At 46.3% G+C, this 13,712-nt stretch overlaps 1 protein-coding gene across 1 annotated transcript in view; it reads right to left on the bottom strand.

Moving 5' to 3' along the window:
- Positions 1 to 5,534: 5,534 nt before the first annotated feature.
- Positions 5,535 to 13,712, bottom strand: part of LOC146204615 (band 7 protein AGAP004871-like) — a 230,551-nt gene continuing 222,373 nt past the window's right edge. The window contains exons 7-8 of the mRNA XM_084589302.1: positions 12,248 to 12,326; positions 5,535 to 8,918 (exon numbers count right to left, since the gene is read on the bottom strand). Of these exons, the coding sequence (XP_084445428.1) occupies positions 8,697 to 8,918; positions 12,248 to 12,326 (301 nt within the window). The 3' untranslated portion in view covers positions 5,535 to 8,696. The remainder of the gene's footprint in view (positions 8,919 to 12,247; positions 12,327 to 13,712) is intronic.

Genomic DNA, 13,712 nt, shown 5'->3' with positions numbered 1-13,712 from the left:
GGTTATATTCCGAGCATTTTTTTATCACCGGGTTGATGGTATGGATATTATCGATAGTAGAGTACCGTTTTCGAAAACCTGCTTGGTCATTTGCTTGATTGCAGTCTAAGATTGTCCTGATTCTATTAGCGATTACTTTAGTAAATACCTTATACGTAACAGACAGTAAGGTGATTGGTCTGTAAGTTTTAAGGTTCTTAGCGTCCCCTTTCTTATGAATAAGAATAATGTTTGCATCTTCCATGGTTCCGGTACCGTCGATGACACCAGGCATTGCGTATACAGGGTGGCCAGTTTTTCTAGCACGATAATTCCCCCGTCCTTCAACAAATCTATAGTTATCTGATCCTCTCCAGCTGCTTTTCCGCTTTTCATAGTTTCTATTGCTTTCTTAACCTCGTCCTTCGTCACTGGTGGAATGTCTGACCGTTTTTCCCTACCGCCAATCTCATTACGACCCTGACTACTTTAGCTGCTGTAGAGATCAGTATAACTCCTCGGCTACTTTGACTATCTTGTCCATATTCGTGATGACGTTGTCCGCCTTTTCCCTTAGCGCATACATCTGATTTTTGCCTATGCCCAATTTCTTCTTCGCCGCTTTAAGGCTTCCCCCGTTCTTTACAACAGGCTCAATTTTCTCCATGTTATATATCCTTATATCGGCCACTTTGCGCTTATTGATTAGCTTTGATATCTCTGCCAATTCTATCTGGTCTGTTGGATTGGAAGCTTTCATACCCTGGCGTTTCTTAATCAAAACTTTCGTCTCCTTAGACAGCTTACCGGTAACCTCTCTAATTATCCTACCGCTTACTTCTACAGCGGACTTAGTAATGATATCTCTATTATTCAACGTAAACTATTAATTCAACGTAAATGCAAACCTGGAACCAAAACCGTAACTTAGGGTAGATTTGCCAGAGCTACTTCGTGTAGTAACACTGTAAGCACAGCTATGCACCCGTAGCCTTGGCTGCATAACCACAGGAAACTATGCGCGAGTGTAGCGTGGTGGTCGCCACCAGAATCTCAACTCCAACTTGTGTGATATAATTCATTTCCCCGAGACCTTTCAGGCTGGTGGTCGTGCCCAATAGGGCACGTAGTGAACGAGACCACCACTCAGATTTAATTAGCTTTAACATTGATTTTTCAGCAAGCAAAATGCTTCGCACGAATCTTCGTCTTGGAGCTTTTTTTTTGTCAGCAGTGAGCCCCTAGGCACTTAGCGCCGCGTCGCCTAAGCATCGAGCCAGCCGCTCGAACACTTCTGTTCGTGTTTGCTTTCCTTGTCGACTTCTAACGATCGAGTGCAGCAAAAAAAAAAAAAAAAAAAAAAAAAAAAAAAAAAAAAAAAAAAGAATACATCATCAAGCGTGCACTTCCGATTAACGATCTTATTTTAAAATAACGCGTGGCTCAACAAAAAAAAAAAAAAAGGTTATGCCTCCTCGATTTCAAAAACCAAAGGCTACTGTTTGCCCATTTCTTTCTTCCCACGAGAATTAAATATAGCGTGCTGGTCTATCCTAGAATTTGCAGATGCTTGTTTTGTGCGCCTGTGGTGTCGGGGAGGGTAGAAGTGTGCTCGCATGAGGGTGGGTGGAGGGGGCGTTGCCCAGGGCAGCAGAAAGCGATTTGTCCCCTTGGGCCGATTGCCGGCACACCGAGAAGGGCCTCGGCGGCGGCAGCAGAAAGAATACGAAGAGCGCGGTCGGGAGGGGTAGAGTGAGCGGGAGAAGAGGGAGAGGAGGCAGCCCGAGTCGCACAGATGCAGCTGGTTCCGCGTGCACTTCATCGGCAGCAGTGCGGGCGGGGACACACCCCGGTTTTCCGCAGTTCCTGGGTCGTTACGAAGAAATTAGAGGCGCATATTCAAGCGAACCAGCATGCAGATGTTTCAAATGGCCGGAAGTGCGACACGGAAAGAGTAGGAAAAAAATGAAACTCGGCAGATACAAAACAGGCACGCTCACTGCCAGACTAATTATACTTACCTTTCGCTAATGAAGGATCCGGGACCATAAGCAGCAGCTGGGCTGGCTCTGGAGCAAAGTGCTCTGACCAAGCTGTCATCATACGCTGTGGCAAATGACCAGGGTACCTCGATTTGCGAAGACCGATCTCCAGGAGTGAGTCAGCCATTAATTAACCCTAAGAGTGTTTACCCGACGCACTGAACTGACTTGGAATTTCCGCTGTTGATATTGTCCAGCGACGAGACGAGAATGGCCTGGAAGGTGGCTCGTTTGCATAGCATGCAAGCGTTGTTTTGGCACCGTTTATGGCACGGTTAGGCTCATGTCAGTGGCAAGGCGCAGTGGACCGCGTATAAACTGTACCGTGCGCTCTGTCCCATGCGCCAAAATCGCTTAGCGATGAGCACCCGCTCAATGGGTGCGACAAATAAATACTACATAAACCGAAAAAAACACCTTACACTACCGACGGCAACGGCCATCCTGGAGTTGTTATATTTCGCGATCGCTGAGATAATCGAAGTATTGCATTTTATTTTATTTTTTATTTTTTTTTACTGTGCTAAAAATAAAATATCAGAAATCAGCAACATTCTGGGGAGAGCCAACATTTGATTGTTTGGGTGCGAACAAACGAACTCACTGGTTTTATCGTGATTGAAAAAAGTGTTCGAAGCAGCTTCTAAGGCATACTAGTTTTTCTTTCGCTTTTGTTCCCCGATGATGTCGATAAAGTTCACAGGGAGTTGGGTCTATGTTGAAGAAATTGTCAGATTTCTCCCGTGACTTGCAAGTTATTGCATACACACAGTCGGGAGCCCTTCGCTAGCGAAGAAAACGAAATATATTTGTCCCCTGTAACAGTGAATACATATTTGGCAAGTAAACTAACAGACGCCATGAAAACTTTGAGCTGCCACGTTGAAACCATTAAAGCAGAGTTGTGCGCTTCGCGCAATCGCATGAGAGGCATAGAATAATGACGTCCACAAAGGGCGCACAATTGAACTTGAATTTATTTTCCAGGTCTGTAAACATTGTACATAAGCAGACATCCGGCAAGGAGTACATGTCAAATGCAAACAACACTCACGGGATAAACATGGTAGCAGCTTGTGCTGCACGGGCAACACTGCACAGGAATGTCTCCAAACAGCGGGAATCAAGCAGAACGCCGAAAGGAAAGAGGACTCATCTCTTCGCTACTCTCCTCTCTCCACAGAGGGCGTAGCTCTACTTGCATATCAAGAAAAGTGAACGATGTCGATGTAGTGCGATCTGTATGTACATTTGCGGGTTCTGTCTTTGCTGTGTTTGCGTGTGTTTAGAGCAAAGCATCATTGTGCACACCACCTAGGCATTTCGCTTGTTTCCCCGTCTTCGCCTTACGTTTATTTATTTTTTTTTTCTAACTACACACGAATAAAGTCACTTCTACTAGATGTGTTTTTGTCCGACCATTTAAACTTCGGAACGCTCTAAATTTGGCCCATCCTGCGACGGCAGCTTTTTGTTTCCATTTAGGCATTTCAGCGAACCACTGGAGCTCCGCCTTGATTTAGCCGAGATGCGATAGAACACACCTGAACTTCATCGATTCAACGTGTACGCTAGCCTCATTTACACCTACTCGCTCCGATATGACTTCGTATTAAGCGAATTTATCCCTTTTAATAAGGTGCTAGGTTTCTTTAAAGTCAAACCTGAAGCGCGTTTCTCACGAATTAATAACGTCTTATCGGTTAAGGAACGTGGGATAAATGCAGTGAGGTTAATTCGCAGATATGTTGGACTACAAAAATACTTTCCAAAGTTGCCGTCGACTTTGTCTAGAAACGGTTACATATATGTTCTGTTATTACTTGCCTTGCGCGTTGTAATCGGCTGCTTTACGGGGATCATCAAGACAAGCAGGTCGCTATACTTACAAGCTACCGACGATTGGAGAAATAACCGTGCTTTCGTTACAGACAGACAAGCGCCTCACATAAACTGTTGCTACAGCGTTGGAGCAGGGTAATGGTTTTAGGATAATTATGCCTACATTACGTTCGCTAACTGGTTAAAATAATGTATCTGACACATAAACTAACCACGCAGTGAGCCGATAAACCTGTGGTCATGTGGATATTACATAATTCGACAAGGCGATGGCGAGTGGTGAATATATGCAAACGTCGAACACAGGCTTTTTACGTACGTAAAATTGTCGGCATGAGGGCCTCTTCTTGTAACAGGGTGGGGTTATCACTTCTCACGCTGTTTAGAGAACATAGTATAACACTCGAGACAAACTTGATACCACTACACTTTTAAATGCAGTTGTGAATGCAGTACTTTGAAAATGCGCTTTTGGTATTGCGTCTGAGTCACCATCCACCTAGGGCGTGCACCGCCTAACGTTAAATCATTAGGGAAATTACATCTACTCGCGCTACAATAATACTTGGCCTTGAAGATTTAAAGTTTGAAGGGCTGAAGCTGTCACTGCCGGAATGAAATGACGCTCACTGAGGCAAATAAATGCCGCAGCTTGCTGAGCTAAAGCGACCTGTCTGTTCCACTGATGCCTGAAAAATGTACACTTTGACGCGTGCATCAAGTCTACGCATATATATTTTGCGTGAAATTGTAAACATTCTACGGGACGAACAACTGACGCGCACCACCTTTGTTAAATCAGTGTTAAAATTACACAAATTTCAGAGTTGTAAATGCAAATTTTTTTGGCAGCGGTTACGGAGGTTGATATGCCTGATAAGCGCTCGGCTAAGCAGCTAGTGCCCAAGACTGTACCGATTCATTAACATGACAGCTCGCCCCTCGCAAACGAACGACAAATGCATATAGAGAAACTTATTGTGTCCCCTCTGAAAACTTTAAATCATTCAAGGCGGTCCGGAAACTCAAGACGTTGCGGCAGCAAGAGACGAATTCTATATTCTACTGGATTAACTTTCGAAGTGTACTTCAGATCTAGACACTATAGGTATACAAAAGTTACTCCACGCGTTTGACTACAAAAGTTCTCGCGTGTAGCTCTTTTTTTCTCCTTCTTTGACGTCTTCTCCTCCACGCAGACCTTCATTTGTCGCGTCAGTCGTTGAAGTACACGATCGCGATCTTATGCTAGAAAAACGGAGCGTGAAAAAAAAAAAAAAAAAAAAGAAAGAACAAAAAATAGGGTGGAGTAGGTGGGGGCTGCATGCGGTGCGCGCGATCGCGTCGGTCTGAACGCTCGCTCGTCGCAGGACCGTCAGAATCCGACGACTGCTGCGGGGAAGCAGCGAAACAAAATTGCTTCCTGGCACGCATGGCACGTTCTCCTTTCGCTCCTAGATGGCGTTGCAAATAGCAGGCAGTTTGTGCTTCTCATTCGCTCCGGCTTGAGTCACTGGCACCGCGCAGCAGTGTTGCTCACCAGCTTCCTAAGAAGTCCTTTCTGAACTTCGATTGCCGGACTCGTAAATGGGACACTGCGAATGATGATACCTAATGCGAAAGACCCAAGTTCGCTTGAAACCAAGGAGGGGGGGGGGGGGGGGGGGAGGCGTGGTCGGACAGATTAGGTACGTTTTTGGTGTACTACATAGCAACGTTTGCACATAACTCAATTTCCGTTTTCCCGAATCTGCGGTAAAAGAAAAACAAATTGGTAATGAAGCATCAACCTCTCGCACGGCAACCAGCGATACCGCATTTATCACTCTGTGAGGGAACCTTTAAGCAGTGGGAACAAGCTTGAGCATGGTCATTTGGGCCGTTTCTTATTTGCTTATGTTTTTCCTAATCTGCCCCTTTTTCTTTTTTTTACTGCTGGCTGTGGCCAGTGACTCGAGACTTCAGTGCGCCACATATGTAATCAGCTCTGCATTCATAACATTCCGTACAAAAGACATTGCACTCTTTCGGTGGCAGTGCGGTATGCACGACACTTTTTTGTGCGCTGTGTAAAGGAGCCTTCCGTTTCTGGACGATAGGCAGCAGAGGACAGTGAATGTTAGGCAAAGGCCAGCGCTGCCAGAGTGGTGATTTTACGCTATCAGCGCCATCCAAGCGGAAAATGAAGGAGAGGATACGGTTGAATAGTTTTTGCGCGGTGTTCTGCTTCCTTGGATGTACCACATATTATTATTTCCAGAACAGACAGGAGTGCCTTCCCTTCGGCTGCTGCATTGCAGATGCTGCATTTGGTCTGATATCTTGTGCAGATGTTAGTTACTCTGATGGCCACGATGGTTTTCATCGAAACAAAACCAGTACTGAATTTGACATGAAGTCACAAAGTATCAAGGCTGCTGTTCCCGAGAACATCCAAGATGTCCGTTCAAGCCACGCGATTATAGTTTTCAAAGAAGTGTTCCCGTCTTCAGCAATGTAACGGGAAGTTTCGATGGGAGCCGTTAAGATGTCTTTGGGAAATTAGTGGTCCCCTAACTTTTGATTTTTCTTTCCCCAATTCGGGCTTCCTCGACTCTTCTTTATACTTTCATAGCACCTGGTTGTGGAGAACGTACTGAGCTTGTCTCCGCACTTTTTGAGTCTCGGATCTTTCCGTTTTCTACTCGCGCCAGAAAGCGCCCCTCCTGTTTTCAATGAGACGCCGTACGCTGCTGTTCACCTGGAATCACAGCGATGCCCCACATTCGCTGTATGTTAAATGGCAGACACTGTCATCTAAACAAACTAATAAAATTTTGTGCTTGTGTTTTTCAGGCCTCGGCCAACCCGGGGTGACCTCGAGAGTTTTGTTTGTTTTTTTCGCGTTTCAAAAGCGTTCGAATATTGCTCTATCATGCCCTCATCAAACTCCGCGGCCCTGAGAGCGACCAGTCTGGCAGCACCGGCGGGTTTACAGCGCGGCAAGCGCACACCTAACAGGGCGGCCACTCACGCCCAGAGAGGAAAACTGCGCGTGCGTTCAAGGGCTCGGCTTTCCAACTGGCCTCGCCACCACGGAAGGGCTGGGATGGCACTCGCCGCCGCCGTCTTCGCGGAAAGCCACCGCTTGCTGAGCAGCCAGAAGCCGGGATGGGCTCTACTCTCAGCCGGACGTTACCTTCAGCGGGGGAGACCGGCTTCCTCTCACCCGCGCCTCCCATCTTCCCGCAAGCTGGAGCTAAACTTCCACAGGAGTGCTTCTTGCGTGACAGTCATCATAGGCCTTCTCTCGCCCCAATGCATGCTGCGACGCTTTCCGGTGCAGCGTGTGCCGTCTGGGTGCACTCAAGCAAGTGACGACGACTATTGCAATCTAAAACCACACGAGGGACTTGTGAGCTGATTATGTTGCTGTAGCGCAAGTGCTCGCGAAAGAAAGACGCAAATCGGTCACCTATATGACACTCACCCTCTATACGGTTATGCATAGATTTTTCGCTTTCTAGAAACAGTTCAACCAAGCCCCTGTTTTTTTTTTTTTTTTTGCTTTCTCTTGCCTGCTCATAAACTTTGCTTGGTGGCGCTATTTTCATTTATTTTTACAAACAAATACTTGGTGAAAAAAAAAAAAAATTAAATACCTTTAGGTCGCGTGGTTCCCGAAAAATAATCTTTTTTTTTTTTCTCTGCTAGTAGCAAATTATTGGGTTCAAATGGCGTGTAGTTGCTGATGCGAACTTTTTAAAGCTCTATATTACTGAAGTATATAGTTAAGCCCGCACTTAAAACCAAGTATATTTTCTACGCGAATTAAACGTTCATTCTACTCTTGTCTAAAAGTCTCCGTATGTATAACCATGCTGTTGCGGCTTTTGGTTTTTCAGAATTTGACACGACCCCTCCAAGCGAAAGCCACCTGCTTTACAACTACTAATTATACTAAGGGGAATTTACTTCAGTAACATTTAAAAGCATTTGCGACCATGCTTTTTAATACGCAACATCCTCTACTAGGAAATTAAGCTTGGCAATAATTTGCGCTCTTGATCGAATAATGCCGGATAGATTCAACCACAGCGCGGAGATTCAGCCTATTCGTTCTATCGCCTAAGTAGTTAAGCTTTAAGGTTTAGGTTATAGGCGCTTAACTTTTTTCTCTGTTGTCTTGATACACTTTTCTAGTTCCGGTACATTTCGGCATCAGAAAACCACGAGTGTTCAGAATCGAACCTCTCGAAAATAAACTGACATATTTTCATTAATGCTAGCTGCCACTTTTTTTTTTGTATAACGATGCTAGTAATCAATATTCCGATGACGGTCTAAGACAATCTCGACTTCTGCGTATTAAAACCAGAGTTAAGCGTACGACACCCGTGAAAAATACGCCTAACTTAGAGCGCACCTTTTGCGACTGTGCGAGTCGGCGAGCTTTGCCCACAAACATGATCAAATTCAACCAACATCAGCAAAACTACTTCCGCTCTCCATAACATCCGAGTAAACACGAGAAAGCGGAAGGAATGACCCGCCGACCATTAACAAGTTCCCGTCAACATGTCCACACACTTTTAACAGTACGTTTTCTTTTCTTTTTCCTCTTCCCAAAACAACTTATGTACCAAGGCGCTTCCCAGCAACTTTCCTTCAAGCACACGTGCAACAACAGAGCGCAACAAACGTCGGTGCACTTAGCTCCCTCCCGTGGAGGGTACAAGAGGCACCATCGTAGTGCCCGTCAGAGCCCCGACCTTTATAGCCGCCATCAGCGGACTATACGAACCAGTTCGACGTGTTGTCAAAGCTCTCGGTCGATTCGAAAGGATGGCGGGCCTACGGGTCCGGATCCATGGCCCGATGCTTCTTCTTGTCAGGCATGAAGCAGGCGAGGAAATCTATGGGCAGCGGGAAGATGATGGTGGAATTCTTCTCGGCGGAAATGGTGTTCAGTGTCTGAAGGTAGCGCAGCTGCAGGGCTGCCGGGCTTAGGGACATCACGTCCGCGGCCTCTTTCAGGGCTCGAGACGACTTCTGCTCTCCTTCGGCGGCAATCAACTGCGCACACGGGGGAAGAGGAGAAAAAGGGAGAAAAAAAAGGAAGTTACGGCTGTGGCAGCCGCCTGTATGGCGCGCTTCCCCTCCCCCTGTTTCTTTCTCCTTCTGCTGCCAAAGAAACTGGCAAGACACGGACACGCCACTTTGAGCACCCACACATTGGAGATAAGAACACCTGCGATTGCATTTCGCCTTCCGAAGTGGCAAAAGAAAGCAGTGGAAGCATGCTATGCAGCAAAAGATTGGCGCAGTTTTCGGCGCTATCGAAATCATTACCTATGAAAAAGTAACTTCAATTTAATACTTCAAAGGATGGCAAGTAAAAGGCAATCAATGCAAATCACGTTTCCGTTTTATGGCTCCCCCTAGCCTGTAATGATTTCGAGATTTCAAGGAAAATATATATGCGGCACGAAAAAATGGTTTCAATTAGTTTTTCGCGTGAGATGTCACAAAATGTTATACTGAACTCCAAAATTATATCGCCGAATACTGTCCAGAACAGGTATGGAAAAAAACGAATGTTTGGTAATTGGGTAGTAGTCGATAAGCCTTTCCTGAAGCCATGATGGAACGAAGATAAGATGTGCTGATTTAACAAGTCTGTAACATTTGATATATTCAAGCATTTTGATATATTTGATATTTCAAGCATTTGATATATGGATGATTCAAAGAAAAAGGAGGCTAAATAGAGAGATAATAAGTTACCTTTCTTACACACAGTAACTACTCGCGCTAACTTCCAGGAAAAGAATAATATTTGATTGAAATTTGACATGTAAATACTGTGCATACGTACTTCGCTAGCTGTTCCGTGTACCCTCGAACAAATGCATTTTGAAATATTACCCGGCCCTGGAGATATGACATCAGCAGCGTATTAGCTGTATTCTCATAAGAAATAATGTTAGCGTCAGAAATATCACAATGTGCATGCATTTACGGCTGGTCGGGAAATAGAAAAGACAGCGCTGAAATGGCAATTCAGATGTAGTAACCCTTTTATTGAGGCACTTTCACGGGAATATAGGCTTCTTGCTACAAGTAATAGACTTGCAAAATTTTTGAAAATCTGATTTTATAAAATTAGGCAAATTGGTATTGAAGCAGAAGTGTTTGGATGGATGGATGGCGTTATAAATGGCGAGGCGAATTGTGATCAAGCCACCTGAAGCTGCACGTTTTCTTATGGAGCGCTTCGTCTTCCTTTTAAATGGCGCGCAGACACCGGTGGCGCATGTATGGCTCGCTGCTTTGCGAGAGTTATAGTTTGCATCCTGTCTCACAATCAGCTGGTATTAAAGTATTTATGCCGCCAAGTAAGAAAACCGAATAAGTACCTTGCAAGGAAAAGCGGTCCGTCACTGGCTGACAGGGGTCATAATGAAATATTCCTGCCTATCGTCTAAACGCGCAAAAAGCTATGAAAATAAGGCCCCGCCTTTGCTGGCCTGAGCTGGTCGGTTGAAGAGAGCATGGCTACCGACCTGGGATTTTCGATTCCACGGAGTGGTGCAGCAAAGAGGAGCCCGCCAGCTTTGAGTATAAATGCAGTTCATACTTTTCCAATTATTGGCGCCCATGACGGAAAAGCTATATTCCTTGAAGTGTACGGCGCTACGTATCGTTTTCTTTTTTCCTTTTGTCTTTCCTAAAGAAAGTTTCTCTAGCGATGTGCTTTCTATATACCCACGGAGCTCAAAGTCGGATCTCGCATCACTTCTCGCGCATCACTTCTCGCGCATCGTAAACGCATTTATGACTTGATATGTTTTTATACTGATATGCAGAAAGTTATCTAATTTATTTCGCGCTGAGGGCTGCCTTTTTATCGACAATGTAAGTAGGTACTTGGGACAGCCGCAGTAACTCATTTCATTATTATTCTGGCGCGAAAAGCGTTCTGGCTATGCTACCAAAGAGCTTAATTTAGGGCACCTGAAGTTTCCTCCGTACATTGAGTATGCAAAGTAAATGTCGACTGCGCATTCGATGAAAGAAAGTGGAGGAAGTTTCAAAAGGATACGTTTAAATCAGTTTGCCGGAAGAGGCTACGCGCCATAAGTAATTAAGCTGCGCACACCTGCGATATCTTCAAGTTTGGCATATTCATGCGAGGTACGAAACTGAAAAATAAAATTAATGACGCCAACCCAAATTGGAAGCAGCGCATTTCTAGAGAGCACGGTATCGTCTAAATCAACCGTGCAAAGTTTTTCGTAGTCTATAAGTTGGGAAAGAAGAATTACGCCAGAAGTGTGTGGCCGGGTGGCGGCCATAAATAAAGTGAGTGCTCGGCGGCTTGGCACCGGGTGCGCGGCCGTTCTATAGGGAGGGCCAAGGCCTCCGGTTGGCAGGGGCCGCGCCGCCTGGGGCGGAGCGCGTACAAAAGTAAACGGGCGCACGAGATGATAAGGGGGGGGGGGGGGGGGGGGGGGCAAAATGGCCACGTGTTACCGTCGTCTTTCCGGCGAGGCGATAACAGTGGGCCATTTGTTTCCGTTATGAATTCCGAACGGCAACAAGCACTTGGCGAACCAATTTGTCGGGCCAGCGCCATCCCTCCGGTGGCCGTTCTCCTGCCCGAACCGCGGCGGCCCATTCCCGCTGCCGAGCTTGTTAGGCCTGTCCGAAAGCAGTTACGAAGCGCGCTGATTGCCTGGGCAGCAGCCAGCCGCATTAGCACGTTCGGAAGTAGCTTCTCGCCGCGCTATTTTGCCGTATCAGACGAAGAAGGAAACGCAGAAATGGAAACCAATAATAGCTTTCCAGAGGCTGCAAGCCGCTAACAGCCGTCGGACACCTTCATTAGGCCTAACGATGGACAAATCTCGACTGCGGGGGGTGCAGGGCGTGTACGCAACCGCCATCTGCGGGCACGTTCGCTAGCGGGGCTTTGCGGCGCTCCGGGGAAAACCATTAGGAAGCGGAGTCACGTTAAGAAAAAGGCGCTCAAATGGTCGGCCGCCGAGAGAAGCTCGGCGTTTTGCATGGGAATGGGAGCCTTGCGAGCTGAAGCCGCAGAGCTTGTCAGGTCGCGGTCGCTGGACGCGGCGCTATCGACGAAAAAGGGGCCCCACGCGGAGACTCTTATCCGGAGAGGATGCCCGAAACAGATCGACCGGGAACAGCCATAAACCTTTGTCGTCACGTCAGCATCATTTCGAGGAGCTTGGAGACGCTGAGACGGGACATTCAGAGCGTGCGACGAGGCCCCTACGCTTCCTCATTGTTCCGCGTGCGCCGGTTTCGTGAGTAGCTCTTCGCTTTTGCCCTTTCCGCGACTTCACCGCTACATAGTTGGAGCGACGCGCCGAGAGTCTTACCTTTGCTCGTGCTTCTCTGGCAGCCTCAGCTTCGGCGGCCATGGCTCTCTGCAGTTGAACCGGTAAACGCACGTCCTTGCTGCAATGTTGAGGGACAGAAAAGGAACGCTTGCACAACTTACGCGCATCGCTCAACGTCTATAGCCTAAGCAGCAGTCACAAAATGATGAATAACACAGTGTCAAGTGTGACAACCGAGAGCTAGGAAAAAGTAGGGCGATAAGTACGCGTCCTTTGGTAAAGTAAAAAAAAAAAAAAAACAAACAAAAACAAAAAGCGGTTGTGTACGCGAGCACACAATACCACACAGTAAGATGCACTGCAAATTCTTGCCCTACCTCCCGTACAAAAATGTTTACTTCTACCTAAGTGCTGACAGAACAATGAAATTCACGACACCACAGTGTAGAAGGGTAACGTGAATGAGAAAAGTGAATCACTTAGGCATGAGGTTCTCATAAATAAAAATAAAAAACACAACGGACAAGACGGACGAGGGCAACACGGAAGAGTGTGTGCCTTCACCCTCTGCCTTGTCCGTTGAGTTCATTTGCGCTGGTTCATCAACGTACGAACGACCAACTTTGCGGCAAGGTCACAGGGCTTAAAGTCAGGGGGGTCTCGATGGGTTTGAGACCCCCCGCCAGCATTTAAGAAGGGTCTGAGACCCCTCTGCGCTCGAATATTGTATAAGAACTGCATGGATACGAAGCAGGCTGCCATCTTTTTTTCTTGTCAGCGGTATATATCATCGGTCATATCTGTGTTGTTCCGAAAACCACTCAACCAGTTTTAATAAAAGCCATTAACATATTGTGACTGCCGATAAGGTTTTCTAGGAAGATAGGAAGTTAGGAAGATAGTGAGAGACCGGAAAGCGTGGCGTGATATGGTCCGTAGGGTCACGAAGAGTCAGACACGACTGAACGACTGAACTGAGCTGATTAACATATTTTCTAAACCCGAGAAAAAAAATGAGTTCTCCCTTTAAATTTGTATAAAACGATGTGCGAGGCAGGCCACCAGGCGCTTTCTCTCTCTCTCTGTATTTGCCTTTTCACCTGTACTCGATAGAGACCCTTCTCTGATGGAGCCAGACTTTAAGCTCTGGCTGCACATATTTAGCGAATTACGCAGTATACACAACATCAGCTCACGGATAGCCGGCATCTTAGCTCTCGTTCTACTATGTTAACCGTTTGCTGCTACTGGCTACTATTAATACAGGCGCCAGAGACACAATCGGACTTGCGACCACATTTGTGAACTCAAATTCTGACGCTTAGAGCTCACAAAAGACGGACAGGATATATGCAAAGCCAAAGAATGGGAGAACTAAGAAAGGGCGCGATATAAGAACATTTAGGGAAAGCAATGAATGAGCCTGGCGTGAGGCAGAAGTACTCGAAAAATATTGGTAAGAACTGTCGCACTTCTCACTCGAAATGATATGGCTGGTCGCAGT

Source organism: Amblyomma maculatum, chromosome 1, assembly GCF_055883805.1.
Source record: "Amblyomma maculatum isolate TAMU_Amacu chromosome 1, ASM5588380v1, whole genome shotgun sequence".
NCBI lineage: Eukaryota > Metazoa > Arthropoda > Arachnida > Ixodida > Ixodidae > Amblyomma > Amblyomma maculatum.
Note: the sequence above shows the minus strand (reverse complement) of the source record. Positions and strands in the feature narration are given on the sequence as shown.